We start from the raw sequence: 16,863 nt of genomic DNA, 5'->3' as shown, positions 1-16,863 counted from the left end.
TCTTGGAACGATAACTTACTTGACACTTGTTCAAACCTGTCAATGTTTCAAACAGTGCTATTTTGAATACAGAGTGTAACCTATAAAAGTAGGCAACTGTTTACTGCTCTGAATGTAGTCAGTGTGTGAATGTCTACAGTGAATGACCTTGACTTAAAAATAAAAAAAGATTGAGTGTGCGTCTTTTCAAATCTGACACTACTCGATTCAAAAACCTGTTTGCCTCTGTTGAGCCACAGTGCAGAACACAGTAGCTCCCTCTAGAGGTAAATTCAAGACACTGAGCCCTCGCTCAAGAGGAAATGACAGGCAGGAATGTTAGGAATGCGAGGCTATAGGTCAGCTTTTTGATACAACCTCCTAATCTGGGAACCATAGCTGGCTGTCAGCTGGTCCCTACATGGATCCATACCGGCCTTATTGACTATTATCAAAGGAATATCTGTGATAACAAAAACGTTTATTTGTTTGAGCTGAATAAAAATAGGCTAGTGCATGACTCAACACAATACAAATTCCATAATACTGATGAAACATCATCAAGTCACACACAATACAGGAGTCAAGGGCAAGAGAATGTTCTTATTGCTTACATGACTATACAAATAGATTGATTTACTGCCACTGACCATGTCACTCCAGTCACTGCCAAAACCACCACCACTGATAGAAAAGGCCCCATCAGAGCCCTGTACAGCTCTGGGCACTATGATGGGGAAGGAATCAGTCCGGTTTAAACACCTCCGTTAAAAACTGTTTAAGAGACAGGGAGGAAATCAAATCAGTCAGGTGTATTTATACTGAGCTGGGCCACTAGGACAGCCAGGGTCAGAAAGCCAGCCAGGGTCAGAGTTGAGTAGATCTGGCCTTCTATTCTGTCCTAGCTGGTGACTGTGTGTCTGTTCCTCTAAGCCTAATAGTGGCAGGTAGCCTAGCAACCCAACGGTCGCTGGTTCGAATACCCGAGCCGACAAGGGGGGTATAAGTCACTTAAGCCCAATTTGCTCCAGGGGCGCCGTAGTACTTTGGCTGACCCTGTAAAACAACACATTTCACTGCATTGTGACAACATATTTATTTGTTTTTGTGTGTTGGTCGACCAGGACACTGCCCTGACCTGTCCAGAACTGCACCAGACCAGCCCCCACGTCTTTCACTGCCTGGCTTAGGAAGACCAAAGGAGGCCACACATACAGCGCCTATCAAAATATCTCGGGCAGCTTAAAGTACAAACAATCACAAGGCTCCCCAATTCAGTTGTCAAGTTCAGTCTTTTAGACTCTGCTTGATAAAACTGCCTCATAAATAACTTTGACATTGTTCACCAGTTTCAAACAAATAAAAATTTTAAAAAACAATTGAACACAAGAACAGAACAGAGAAATCACAAACAGAAACAGCATTTTACTCACATCGTACAGCCATTGCTAGGCCTTTCAGAGATCAATAAACAGACAATACATCCAACGATAGAACACAACCGATCGGTCTGCGACAGGGAGACACTAACGAGACTGTACTTGATACTGTCTCCTCTTCCATGGACTCACGTGGAGGTCCTTCCGCAGTTGAAACTAGAGACTACAGCCAAGGCCGCGTGGGGAAACACTGAGCTGCTTCCTAACCTTTACAAGTGTGTCCTCTGCTGGGAGAAAGGCCCAACCAGATAGCCCCTGTCAACAGAGCCATGCGTCATGCTGCACCCAACCCCTAACGGATAGGACAGGTTGGTATCGCTTACCCAGCACAGGCAACTTCGCACTTTACACTGTTAGTGTTGACTCCCCACTTTCGGCTTTCCTGATACCATTCCTGATGGTAATCTCCAAAGCACACCACAGTAACATGCAACACTTATAACATCTAGCTAGGTTAGAACACTCTTATGTGTGGGTTTTCAGATGTTTTGACTGAGGGCAAAAGCAAAGACCACCACAAACAAAATCTAAATTTTCCTAGACAATAAGAGCCAAGCCATTCAAACAGTAAAAGGCATGCCACACTACTACAGCTAGGCTAAATCCATTTTCATAAATCAGTAGGCTAGGATAGAATTTAGGCCTGAATTGAAATCATACTTTTCTTACCACGATTTTCCATCACAGTCCAAAGGCCAGTAGTCAGCAGCTCCTGAGTCAGACAAAAAAGGAAGAAGCAGAGCAAATGAGGAAGTAGAACGACTAGATTAAAATATACAGACAAAAAAAAATACATGGCCTAATTAGACATTTGTTTGACCTAGCCACCCTCATCCTGCATGACTGTGGTCAGAGGTCCTTATACCTCAGATAAGAGCGTGTGTGTAAAAAGAGTAATTCACACCACATCAGATCATCTTTCTAGCAGGCAGAGCATTCAGTCTGTAAGAGGAGAGGAGCCACAGAGTAGTAAAGTGGTGCTTACCTCTCATCTACCCCAACAGACACCAGACAGGCCACAAAGCCAGGAAGGAGCAGTTTAGTTACTGTAAAATTAATAACTAGTCTAATATACAGTACCAGTCAAAATTGGACACACCTACTCAATCAAGGGCTTCTGTATTTTTACTATTTTCAACATAGTAAAGTTTCTTCAAAGTAGCCACCCTTTGCCTTGACAGCGAAGCACATTCTTGGCATTCTCTCAACCAGCTTCATGAGGTAGTCACCTAGAACGCATTTAAATTAACAGGTTGGCCGTGTTAAGTCATTTGTGGAATTTCTTTCCTTCTTAATGCGTTTGAGCCAATCAGTTGTGTTGTGACATGGTAGGGGGGTATACAGAAGATATCCCTATTTGGTAAAAGACAAAGTCCATATTATGGCAAGAACAGCTTAAATAAGCTAAGAGTAACAACAGTCCATCCATACTTTGACTGACATGAAAGGTCAGTCAAGCCAGAACATTTCAACAACTTCGAAAGTTTCTTCAAGTGCAGTCAAAAACAAATCAAGCGCTATGATGAAACTGGCCACAGGAAAGGAAGACCCAGAGTTACCTCTGCTACAGAGGATAAGTTCATTGGAGTTACCAGCCTCAGAAATTGCAGCCCAAATAAAAGCTTCAGAGTACAAGTAACAGACATCTCAACATCAACTGTTCAGAGGAGACTGCGTGATTCAGGCCTTCATGGTCAAATTGCTGCAAAGAAACCACCACTAAAAGGACACCAGTAAGAAGAAGAGACTTGCTTGGGCCAAGAAACACAAGCAATGGACATTAGACCGGTGGAAATCTGTCCTTTGGACTGATAAATCCAAATGTGAGATTTTTGGTTCCTACCACTGTCTTTGTGAGAAGCAGAGTAGGTGAACGCATGATCGCCGCATGCGTGGTTACCACCGTGAAGCATGGAGGTGGTGGTGTGATTTGTGGGGGGTGCTTTCCTGGGGACACTGTCAGTGACTTATTTAGAATTCAAGGCACACTTAACCACCATGGCTACCACAACATTCTGTAGCAATACAGCATCGCATCTGGTTTGGGCTTAGTAGGATTATTATTTATTTTCAACAGGACAATGACCCAACACACCTCCAGGCTGTGTAAGGGTTATTTGATCAAGGAGAGTGATGGAGTGCTGAATCACTTGACCTCAACCCAATTGAGAAGGTTTGGGAAGAGTTGGACCACTGAGTGAAGGAAAAGCAGTCAGTATGTGCTCAGCATATGTGGGAACTCCATCAAAACTGTTGGAAAAGCATTCCAGGTGAAGCTGGTTGAGAGAATGCCAAGTGTGGAAAGCTGTCGTCAAGGCAAAGAGTGGCCACTTTGAAGAATCTCAAATATAAAACGTATTTGATTTTAAACTTTTGGTTACTACATGATTCCATGTGTTATTTCAAAGTTTGTCTTCACTATTATTCTACAATGTAGAAAATAGTACAAATAAATAGAAACCCTTGAATGAGTAGCTTAGAAATCACTCTCTCACCTTCCCTAGCCGTCCCTAGTTATTAACAACTTGTGGTGCTCACTGTGTTATGGACTCTGGTCACACACATACACAAGACAGGAGGAAATCGATGTTGAGCTTTCCACTCGACACAGAAACACACCTCAGATTAAAATGTAGGACTCTGGGCATACGGGATAGTAGCAAATCAATGTAGTGTTCCACAAGCTTGTCCAGACTCAGATTGGCTCAGTGTAAATGATCAGAGAGCAGATGGAAGTGGAAGAGGATGACTTCTAAAAAGACTAGCTTGAGCCAGCAGCTGTGACATAATTGTGCATTAGTCAGCCTAGCCATGAATCAGACAGGTGACGCCCGGCCAAGTCAAAACTAATTTCATTACACTGGCAAAATGTAAACACCTGTCGCTATCAAGCAATTACTTTGTCTGAGCCAGATCTGAAGTTTCTGGCCATATGAAAGAGACCAGGTGATGGAGGAACGAACCAATGTCATGTGAATTGTCTGGGTTTTAAACTAAAATGTTGCTAACCCAGCCAAAAGCAGTCAGCTGACTTGTTGATGTGCTCCAGGCTTTTAGAGAACAGATCCAAGCAGGGTTGCATCACAGGTCCTCAATGTATGTTAGCCAATTACAACCAGCTGATTTACAACCATAATCAATTACACCCACAGTACCAGCTGCACAGCTTCTGGTTATTAACAACATGTGTGGAGGCAATAACACGTAGGGTTTCTTTTAGAGTTGAACCCATTTTCTTCCTTTTGCTTGATCTCATTGATATTATTACAATTATTATGACCATCATCATTATAACAATAAATAATGTCATTACCATTAGCAGGCTTAGTATGGCAGCCTTGTATAACCACCATCGAGCTGTAGGCCTAAGAGTGCATCCTGTTGAGCCATCTTAATACCGTAACTTACCGAGGCCTATATGTCAATATATAGGTTACTATACCAATCAATCATTCATTTGTTCAAGTTCACAGCATAGGAGTCATTCATGATTCGAAATGCAATTTTAGTTTTAAAATTAAATAAAGGGAGCCTTGAGTAATTACCCTAAAGAATTCATCTGTTCCATGTCGGCAATTGCATTCACGTATGCATGCGGCTGTTTTTAGTCTTTGCTATAATAAAAGGCTTTACAAAAAAAGTATGCTTATAATATATTTATTGTTTACACTGTTCCAAATGGTCAGAAGAAAATGTATTGTATTGTAACAGCACCTGTTTGGCACACAATATGAACGCAGAGCTTCTTACGTTCTGCAGTCTCCTGCAGTTCAGTCAAACTTCATCCACTCATCTGTCTTTCCCTCCTGAGCAACCAGTAAACATTCCCCTTTTAGAGGTTATTTTTCCTGTCATGCTCATCCATTTTGCTGACATGTATTACAGTGTTCGGAGTTTCTTATAAACAACTTATTGATGCGATTATGATAGGCATAGGTAAGCCCCATTGGTCACGTGCATGTGATGGATACATGTGTCAGGTGAAGAGAGCAGGGGTTGAATAGGGAATGTTTTTTTTTGTTGCTCTAACCAGGTTTCCATCAAACATTTTATGTGAGTGAAGTAAGAAATGTCATCACCGGCCTGATGGAAAAATATTTTTTTTCGCTCAACTTTCCAAATGTCGACAAAACTAAATACAAGGTTGGTTCTTTTTGTGTCGTGCCAATACCAGTGTGGTTTCTCTTTGCTTAATTGACCGGTTCTTGCCATAATATGGAGTTGGTCTTTTAGCAAATAGGGCTGTTCTGTATACCAACCCTACCTCGTTACAACAACTGATTGGCTCAAACGCATTAAGGAAAGAAAGAAATTCCACAAATTAACAAGGCACACCTGTTAATTTAAATGCATTCCAGGTGACTAACTCATGAAGCTGGTTGAGAGAATGCCAAGACTGTGGAAAGCTGTCATCAAGGCAAAGAGTGGCTACTTTGAGGAATGTCAAATATATTTTGATTTGTTAAATACTTTTTTGGTTACTACATGACTTCATGTGTGTTATTTCATAGTTTTGATGTCTTCACTATTATTCTACAATGTAGAAAATAGTCAAAATAAAGAAAAACCCTTGAATGAGTAGGTGTGTCCAAACTGTTGACTGGTACTGTACACGGGTAAAAAAGTTCCACCAATCGACTGGTCAAAAGTACAGATGACTCAGTCAACAAATATACATGTTTTACTTCGGGAAAGACCTAGTTTCTTTACTACTAAGCTATAACCTACTACATGACACAAACAATATTTTAGCAAAACACCCGTTAGTTATTTTCTATTCTGGACAATGGGACAAGACAAGCGCAGCCAGTGACTTATTGTATTAAATGGAAGCCTACTGTCTGTATATGTGGCCCGCAGGAACAATCACCTCTTCAAGAGATCAGGTACTTTTCCTGTAATCACAACTAAGGACAGCTTTAGTGGGTATCCAGGGAGGCTCAGAGCTGCTCTTTGAACTGAGAGACAGTCAGTGGGAGTGTTTGTTCGTTGAGGCAGACACACCCAGACCCAGGGCTGGATCAGGATCTGACAAAGTTGATCACCACAAAGGGCCGATCGTCAGAGTTGAACGGTCACCGCAGCAACAAAGAATGCTGTGGTCGCCTAGCTTGTGATTTGATTGGCCGTGTGGAGTAGGTGTGGCCCTGGCCTATCGTTGCAGAAAATGGGCGGCCGGTTTGTGGTAGGTACAGTATCGGCCCTTTGCTGCACTTTGGAATGTAGTAGTCCCTGACCGAAGTCCACTGACCAAAACAAACATTCCCTCCCTGCTGCTCATGTGACCAACCTGAGCAGAAAAAGGGCTGCGTTCATCTTGGTGCAATGTTGTGAAACGTCCAGGTAGAAATATGTCATGTAGAACAAACATACCTCCCTGAAATGTAGAATAAGGCTCAATTTATGCCATTTCTATTTGCAACTTTCATCAACATTCACCTTGTGAAAATGGCCCAGAGCTCAATCAGGAAGTCAAATCTTTGACCTACATATCAATCAGAAGGTAACACCCCTGGCAAGGTGCCCAGTGAGCATGACTGGGGCCGACAGCTAGGTAACTTACTCACTTCAGAAGGCCATAGGCCTTGTAACGTCCCCAGTCAGTAGTAGTGTCTGGGATTCCTGACCCAGCCAAACCAATGCAGCCTATTATATAAATTGACAAGGAAGTTTTAAAAGAGACAGCTGTGACAGGCATGAAGACAAAATTGACAACCATTAGAAAATAGAAACACATACACGCAGCCTGTCCATAGCCTAATGATCAGCCTGTCCATAGCCTAATGATCAGCCTGTCCATAGCCTAATGATCAGCCTGTCCATAGCCTAATGATCAGCCTGTCCATAGCCTAATGATCAGCCTGTCCATAGCCTAATGATCAGCCTGTCCATAGCCTAATGATCAGCCTGATCCAGCCTAATGATCAGCCTGTCCATAGCCTAATGATCAGCCTGTCCATAGCCTAATGATCAGCCTGTCCATAGCCTAATGATCAGCCTGTCCATAGCCTAATGATTAGCCTGTCCATAGACTAATGATCAGCTGTTGATCCATTTTCAGAAAACAATGGGTGGTTATGTTGACATTACATTTCCATTTGAGTGGCTTATCTAAATATGTGCAACACACTTATTGATAAGGGTAAACGCCAGCAGATATTTCCCTCTGTCTGTCAGGGTTGTCTATAGCACAGGTGGTCATGGTCAGGCCTAGAAGATATAGGCTAATATATAGGGTATACAAATGATGCATTCATATATTAACTTCTAACTTACACATCTGTCTTCTTCACTGCTCCATTCCTGTGCAAATCACAGATCTCTGCTGCCAATTCCACTGGCCTTTCTCTTCCCTCGCTCTCTAGCTCTTGAACGAGTAGCTTATATATAGACAATGAGCAGCAATATAGTTTGAAACTTATTTCAAGCTATATTTTTTTTAACTAATAGGCCTAGCCCTATTCGAGGAGAGAAGCATCGATCGAACCTCTTGCGTTGGCAATGAACTGGTGGGGAAGTTTAAATAGTGAGAGCGACGTGTAGCCTAGCACTGGGGTAATGAGACTACATTGGCTAAATTGATACCTTGCTTCACTGATGCAATGCAAATGTTTAAAAAAAACAGGCAGAGAGAAATTAATTCACACAATGTACCCACCGACATGTCAGTGGCAGTGTCTGAGATCATTTCTATTGGCCAACTTATTTTCACATGTGAAAAGACGCAAACCCCTAACCTGTTCCAAATAAATAATTGACAGACTGTGGCAGGACGATATTTCACAATTGGTGTGAACGGGGTAATAAACAAGAAGTGCTTGTATGTGGTTTTTTCTTCCTAATTATTCAGACAAAAATAACAGATTTGGTGAGAAAGGGCCTTTTCTGAAAATAGGCCTTTTACAAGATTAAATCATTCTTATAAAAATAGATAATACAGACAGGCTACTTTAGGAAACTTCCTGAATGGACATCTAGGCCTATAGAGAGAATCAGCCAACTCACACTCCCGTAAAAGGACCCATCAATCAAAGCCATCAGCGTATGTCGCACACAAGAGCAAATATTTCTAATTTCCTTAAAAAGGTATTAAAAAACCTGGCCCTACCTTAGCCTACTTTCAGAAAGCCTATAAGATAATGAATTGACAAGGAAAGTATGAAGGGGAGAGAGACGGCTATGCAACAGTATGACATTGACAATCATTAAAATAGAAACAAATACACACAACATGTCCATAGCCTATTTATCAGCGTTAGTCTATAAATTACAGTTTCGTATCAAATGAAACCATGCCAGGTTGGAGAGGATTGGCGCCTTGTCCATTTGACAACATTAGTGGCCTCATAGCCATAACAACCTTGTCGACTGCTGTTGAATAGTTAATGAACATTCAGACACATCCAACCGGTTTGAAAAGACCAATTTATTCACTAGCAAGCAATGGAAATGTGCATTGTATTAAAAGTTTACACATCCTATATGCTAGCACTTCTACACCCACGCACAACTAGCGAATTAGCTGAACGAGCATCAGACAGATGGAAAGAAGAGATGAAGTTTCCATAACTGCTTATAAATCATGAGTAAACAATCATGCTATTAGGTGAAGTTTAACTACAAGAAAATAAAGTTTATACAAAAAACACCTATTTAAACAACTTTGACGGTTATTTTATTTAAATGGTGGTCTCCATCCATAACCGTCAGTTACACTCATTCAATTACAGTCACAGCCCTAATCATGAAGAGTGACAACACCAAAAACACACTGCTTGAACTACTGAACCTGAACACTAATTTAGCCGAAATAAATCATTCATAGAACAGTCGGGCTAAGTTGTCCTGTTGCAGTTGCAGCAATCTCACGCCTGGTCAGCTGTGCTCTGTCTAACCGGTTTGGAGACTAGTCCAGTGTTACTGTAGTGTACACAGACGCACACACGTGATGTCATTCCTCTCAGCAGTAGCAGTGTCCGTCTGTATGCCACTCTGTACACCACTTAAATTAGCCGCCCAACTAATCCCCACTGCCAGCCGGATCATCAGGCACTTGGTGGAACTAGACAGAGCCTGCAAAGTGTCTGCCTGGCCCTGGTTACTCTGCTTTTCCTATATTTAATGGGATAATCAGTAGGCTATTTATGTGTAGACCTACACTGAGTGAGCAAAACATTAAGAACACCTTCTCTTTCCATGACATGGACTGACCAGGTGAAAGCTGTGATCCCTTATTGATGTCACTTGTTAAATCCACTTCAAATCAGTGTAGATGAAGGGGAGGAGACAGGTTAAAGAAGGATTTTAAGCCTTGAGACATGGATTGTGTATGTGTGCCATTCAGAGGGTGAATGGGCAAGAAGAGATTAAAGTGCCTTTGAACAGGTTATGGTAGTAGGTGCCAGGCACACTGGTTTGTTTGAAGAACTACAACACAGCTGGGTTTTTCAACAGCTTCCAATGTGTATCAAGAATGGTCCACTACCCAAAGGACATCCAGCCAACTTGACAACTGTGGGAAGCACTGGGGTCAACATGGCCAGCATCCCTGTGGAAGACTAGACACCTTTTTGAGTCCATGCCCGACAGATTGAGGCTGTTCTGAGGGAAAGGGGGAGGGTCCATAATACACCACAACAGGTCCACACTTGAACAAGCAACAGATAGTTACACACACACACCCCTTTGTCTACCGCCATTTTACATTGCGTCAAAGTGTAAGCGAGCAGAGCAGGTGACGACCTGTCTCTCTGTGCTTACTGGTATGTTTAGGTTGTTTGCATACACGAGTGACTGTTTTAGAGTCCTCTCTTGCCTCAGGAAAGCAGAAAATTACACAGAAAGGAATAAAGTAACATAGGAAGCCAGATTTCCAGGTTTGGTAAGGTGATCAGAGTATTGTATGTACTTTCACTGTGTGGGTGCTCCCTTGACTGTGCCAATTACATACATACCTAGCTTGCATGGGTGGCAGGTAGCCTAGCGGTTAGAGCACTGGGCCAGTTAATGAAAGGTCGTTGGTTTGAGTCCCTGAGCAGACAAGGTGATCTGTTGATGTGCCCTTGAGCAAGGCACCTAAACATAATTGCTTCAGGGTCGCTGTTGATAATGCCAGACCCTGGCCATGACCCAACTGTCCTAGGGGGTCTCAGGAGTAGTTGGGATATGCAAAAAACACATTTCCAACTCACACATACGTATAATACACACTTGTGGGAGATGGGACAAATATAAGCACCTGCCAAATTATTAATGTATTACTTATTAGGCTATAGATTAGTAATGCATGAACTGTAGGAGGGCAATAACTGCATAAGGCTAAAAATGCCTACATAAAATGCCTTCTGGTGCTAAATCAGCTGCTCTCCACTTTAATTGTGTGATAGCTTTCAGAAATATTGTAGCGAGCCACAACCAGTGCAGCCTGTTCTGACATCTTATTAACGGCTTGTTTCTAGAGCAGAGTAAAGCATATTGCTGGGTGGGCACAATCACCCATTGTGTCAAGTTAATTCTGCAGCACTGGCCAGCACTGGCCATGTCCACACACAGAGTTGGGGGAGGGGGGGGATTGCATTATAGGTCTGAAACAATAATTAAACACATATGATTAACTTTCCATTTCAAACAATTATTAACTAAATTAAGGCCTATTATAAGGTAGCCTAGATGTGATGGATGACAGGCACTGAATTGGAAAGCGAAGAACTCAGTAATTTTCTGTCCTGAAAAATTACATTCCAATCTCTTCCCTAAAACCATGGACTTGAACCCAGACAAAAGTTCCATCACCTTTTGCAGGGCAGTGTTAAAGCAGCCTATAGAAACAGAGCCTTACCTTTAAAACGACCCACAATATGATAGAACTGTAGTAAAACAATCCCTTTCTTTCATCTTCTCTCTAGAAGAACCTGACAAGTCAGACAAACCTTGAGGTATCCTGTGCTACAGAGCTTTTTCCAACCTCCAGTCAGCACTGAAGGCAGTGGACACTTGTTGGAACACGCAGAAAATGAATGCAATGGAATGCCTGAGAAGTATTTGCTCCTCTACTCTAAATTTTTGGAAACTAAACGCCCAGTGACATGATTTACATTGTTACACACTTATTGTTTTAAATCACAAGCATAATGAAACCAGAGAGATGAAACTGAACTAGGCATAGGCTTATTAAACTTGCGAGAGACTAATAATAATGCTGCTGAATGAGACATTGCTCAAGTTGCAAGAACTTATAAAACAGTGAAACTAAATTGTAGTTCATCCAGATGGGGCTTATGAAAAAGAGCCCATATTCAAGGGCTACTGTATGCTTCGTCCCGCAACGAGCCATTGTTTACATATGTCTTGTAGCGGAAGGTTCCGTAGCCTGGCATCCATGATCAACCTAGCCTATTCGGTTTCACAAAAATAACGGTTTCCCGTCAACAGAGGCATATCCAATATTTCTACGACGGCCCTAAAAGAACTTGACTGGACTCTATGTAAACCATATATCCTGAGGCTGCATTTATTGATGTATTGTAGCTGGGGATTTTAACAAAGCTAATCTGAGAACAAGCCTTCCTAAATGATATCAGAATATCGAATGCGCGACACGAGCTGGTAGCATTCTGGACCATTGCTACTCTAACTTCTGTGATGCATACAAAGCCCAATCCCGCCCTCCTGACCATGAATCTGACCATGACTCCATTTAGTTGCTCCCAGCCCGTAGACAGAAACTAAAACAGGAAACGTCCATGGTCTAGGAAACGGTGGTCTGACCAATTGGATTCCTTCAAGATTGCTTTGATCACGTGGACTGGGATATGTTCCGAGTAGCCACAGACAACAACATTGACATATACGCTGACCAGGTGAGCGAGTTTATTAGCAAGTGCATCGGTGATGTTGTACCCACTGTGATCATTAAAAACCGTCTCGAACCAGAAACCGCGGTGAGATGGCAGCATTTGCGCAAAACTGAAAACATGAACCACCACGTTTAATCATGGCAAGACGACTGGAAACATGACCGAATACGAACAGTGTAGCCATTCCCTCCGCAATCAAACAAGCTAAGCGTCAGTATAGAGACAAAGTAGAGCTGCAATTCAACAGCTCAAACACAAGACGTATGTGGCAGGATCTACAGTCAATCACAGATTACAAAAAGAAAACCAGCCCGTCGCGGACATCGACGTCTTGCTCCAAGACAAATTAAACAACTTCGTTGCTCGCTTAGAGGACAACACAGTGCTACTGACATGACCTGCTACCAAAGCCTGTGGGCTCTCCTTCACCATGGCCAACGCGAGTAAAACATTTAAACGTGTTAACCCTCGCAAGGCTGCTGGCCCAGAGGGCATCCCTAGCCACATCCTCAGAGCATGCGCAGACCAGCTAGCTGACGTTTACAGACATATTCAATCAATCCCTATCCCAGTCTGCTGGGCCCACATGCTTCAAGATAGCTTTCTTGGGAACAGGAACAATGGTGGCTAAGGTAACTGAACTAAATGACTATGGCCCCGTAGCACTCACTTCTGTCATCGTGAAGGATCAAATCACCTCCACCCTACCTGATACCCAAGACCCATTCCAATTTGCTTACATCCCCCACAAAAAGTCCAGATGACACAATCACCATCACACTGCCTTATCCCATCTGGTCAAGAGGTATATCGACGTAAGAATGCTGTTCATTGACTACAGCTCAGCATTTAATAGCATAGTACCCTCCAAACTCGTCATTAAGCTCGAGACCACGGGTCTCGACCCCGCCCTGTGCAACTGGGTCCTGGACTTTCTGACGGGCCTCCCCCAGGTGGTGAGGGTAGGAAAAGACATCTCCACCCCACTGATCCTCAACACTAGGAGCCCACAAAGGTGTGTTCTCAGCCCTCTCCTGTACTCCCTGTTCATCCAAGACTGCGTGGCCATGCACACCTCCAACTCAATCATCAAGTTTGCAGACAACACTACAGTGGTAGGCTTGATTACCAACAACGATGAGATGCCCTGCAGGGAGAAGGTGAGGGCCCTCGGGAGTGTGGAGTCAGGAAAATAACCTCTCACTCAACATCAACAAAACGAGATTTCAGGAAACAGCAGAGGGAGCACCCCACTATCCACATCGATGGGACAGCAGTGGAGAAGGTGGAAAGTTTAAAGTTCCTGGATGTACACATCACAGACAAACTGAAATGGTCCACACACAGACAGCGTGGTGAAGGCGGCGCAACTGCGCCTCTTCAACCTCAGGAGGCTGAAGAAATGTGGCTTGTCACCTAAAACACTCAAACGTTTGCACATACACAGTCGAGAGCATCCTGGCGGGCTTTATCACCACCTGGTACAGCAACTGCTCCGCCCTCAACCGCAAGGCTCTCCAGAGGGTAGTGCGGTCTGCACAACGCATCACCGGGGGCAAACTACCTGCCCTCCAGGACACCTACAGCACCCAATGTCACAGGAAAGCCAAAAATATCATCAAGGACAACAACCACCCGGGCCACTGCCTGTTCACCCCGCTATCATCCAGAAGACGATGTCAGTACATGTGCATCAAAGCTGGGACCGAGAGACTGAAAAACAGCTTCTATCTCAAGGCCATCAGACTGTTAAACAGCCACCAGTAACACATAGTGGCTGCTGTCAACATAGACTCAAATCTCTGGCCACTTTAATACATTTAATAAATGTATTTAACAAATGTATCACTATGCACTTTAAATAGCACCACTTTAATAACGTCTACATTACTCATATGTATATACTGTATTCTATACCATCTACTGCATCTTGCCTGCATCAGCCATCGCCATCCATATATTTACATATTCATCCCATTACACTTGACCATGTGTATGTGACCAATACAATTTAATTTGATAAGTGGGACAATAGTATAGGTTGATCAAGGATGCTAAGCTACGGAGTCGTCCGCAACGAGCAATCTGTAAACAATGGCTTGTTACTGGACGAAGCAAGGTTACTGTATGGGTCTATCTACAGGTTTTTTTGTTGACACAATGTCCTGAAAACAATCCAACTGATGGCTTTACTAGACAAAATAGATCTAGCCTATTTAAAAACGCCTTGTTGGTACTTTTGCGTGTGTCTGCTCAACTGCTTTTAGGCCTATTCGATGGTATACAGATGGAAACGTAGTCTGAAATGGTGGTTAAACTCAAAGTCTACTTCAATTACCTGGAATTCTGTCCACAATATTGTTGTTCTGGCACTTGGCATTGCAGGGGGCCAAACCAGCAGGGCACTGACTGTCTATCACCAAACAGAAATAACTAAATGTGCCAACTAAATAACGTACCATCAATTTAACCAACATTTTGCCGACTAAATACTATGTCATGTAACGTTATAGTGGCACGAAAGAATAGCCAAACGTCTTAAGGAATATGGGGGTGTGCACTGTACCTAACCTGCCTGGATAGCTATCTAGTTGCACTAGCTTATCAGCTAGCTAGCTGGTTAACTAAAATAGGAACATTTAGTGAGACGTTATAGATTTACTCGAATAGATTTACTATAAAGTTAATGACAAAACTAGATTGCTTATTGATACCAAACAAGTAGTGTGATAGACTAGCTACAGCACAGTACTATAGTTTACAAGCACAATTGCTAACGTTAGCTTGCTCTAGGTAGCAACAGGTGGCTAGCTTTCAGAGTTCTGGCTAATTCATCACTAGTGTAGTTATATATTCGCTAACCAGTTAACAACTTTCATGAACTAACAATGAACACAATACATGTACATTCTCACCGAGACAGTTGTGTATCTTGAGAAATAAGATATAATAACTAACATCAGCTGCACTTTACCTTTGAAAGCTGCTTCCTGCTTCGCTCGACTTTAAATCCCTTGTTAGCTGGCTACGTCGTTCAATCAACACAACTGAAGCCAGACGGAACTAGCTAAACTAACCAGCTAATTTAGCTACCAAAAGTACTAAAACCTAGGCAACAACTATTATCAGGTTAGAATATTCAATACATTTTCATTTGTACATAGCTACACTGCTTAGATAAATATTAGCTTGCATAGCTAGCCAGCTAACAATTTGAATACAGTGCTCAGAAATCGCTGTCGAAGGTGTACGGGGATTAGTTCGCACAGGCGCACTGAAGGTGCAAGATGAAGCGCTCCACCTTTGCAATTACGTGAAATAACACATATGGAATCATGTAGTTACACAAAGTGTTAAACATGATTCCAGGTGTGTTATTTCATAGTGTTGATGTCTTCACTGTTATTCTACAATGTAGAAAGTAGTAAAATTAAGAAAAACTATTGATTAAGTGGGTGTGTCCAAACTTTTGAATGGTACTGAACGTGTATTTCGGAGTGGGCTGGTTAAAAGCGGAAGGCAAATTTCGGTTGAACCTTGTGTGCAATTAACCGATCATGCTATGTTAATCTTATTGTGGTATGATTGCATTGTTGAAGTTACACTAATGCTCGTTGTGCAGCTGCAGGACTATGTCAAAAATGTGAGTATGCTGATCTCTGCTGGTCATTATGTCAAATTGCAGGGTAAAGGTAAGGCCACACCTTACTTGTGCTTCACACTTACTGCAACATGGAGAGCATCCTGACTGGTTGCATCACTGCCTTGTACAGCAACTGCTCAGCCTCTGACCGCAAGGCACCACAGAGGCTAATGTGTGTGGCCCAGTACATCACTGGGACTAAGATGCCTGCCATCCAGGACCTTTATATCAGACTCCAGCCACCCCAGTCATAAACTGTTCTCTCTGCTACCGCATGGCAAGCGGTACCGGAGCGCCAAGTCTAGGACCAAAAGGCTTCTCAAAAGCTTTTACCCCCAAGTCATAAGACTCCTGAGCAGCTAATCAAATGGCTACCCGGGCTATGCATTGTGTGTGTGTAGATTGTACAGTCAACATGATAACATGGGGCGGCAGGGTAGCCTAGTGGTTAGAGTGTTGTACTAGTAACCGGAAGGTTGCAAGTACAAACCCCTGAGCTGACAAGGTAGAAATCTGTTGTTTTTCCCCTGAACAGGCAGTTAACCCACTGTTCCTAGGCCGTCATTGAAAATAAGAATTTGTTCTTAACTGACTTGCCTAGTTAAATAAAGGTTAAATAAATAAGTAAATAATTACAACCAATCAGGGAACAGAACTGAAAGCTGGACATAGAACAACAATTTTTGAGGAAAGGAAACAGAACCGGGAACAAAAGCGATCTATAGTGTTTCGGGAACAGATCTGTTTTTTCAAATCTTGAGAACTGGTTAATAATGTTATTTTATGTTCCAAAAATTGTATATCAAATCTAGTATATCATTTTGTAATTCAGTGAAATTATGATGCTAGGAATAGCCTAACTGATCAATTAAACATGTTCTAATTGTTGAGGTAAAATAATGAGCTCATTTTTTTTAATGAATGAAAAGTAACTATATACAAACCG

The 16,863-nt window shown here is 42.5% G+C and overlaps 1 protein-coding gene across 1 annotated transcript in view; it reads right to left on the bottom strand.

Annotated features, from left to right (window-relative positions):
• The window catches only part of LOC121839051 (phosphatase and actin regulator 4B-like), a gene marked incomplete at its 3' end in the record, with an annotated part of 46,507 nt that extends 30,972 nt beyond the window's left edge, over window positions 1-15,535 (bottom strand). Inside the window, exons 1-2 of the mRNA XM_042295493.1 lie at window positions 15,249-15,535; window positions 2,088-2,130 (exon numbers count right to left, since the gene is read on the bottom strand). Of these exons, the coding sequence (XP_042151427.1) occupies window positions 2,088-2,100 (13 nt within the window). The remainder of the gene's footprint in view (window positions 1-2,087; window positions 2,131-15,248) is intronic.
• Between the last annotated feature and the right edge of the window lie 1,328 nt (window positions 15,536-16,863).

This window comes from Oncorhynchus tshawytscha, linkage group LG13, assembly GCF_018296145.1.
Source record: "Oncorhynchus tshawytscha isolate Ot180627B linkage group LG13, Otsh_v2.0, whole genome shotgun sequence".
Lineage (NCBI taxonomy): Eukaryota > Metazoa > Chordata > Actinopteri > Salmoniformes > Salmonidae > Oncorhynchus > Oncorhynchus tshawytscha.
Note: the sequence above shows the minus strand (reverse complement) of the source record. Positions and strands in the feature narration are given on the sequence as shown.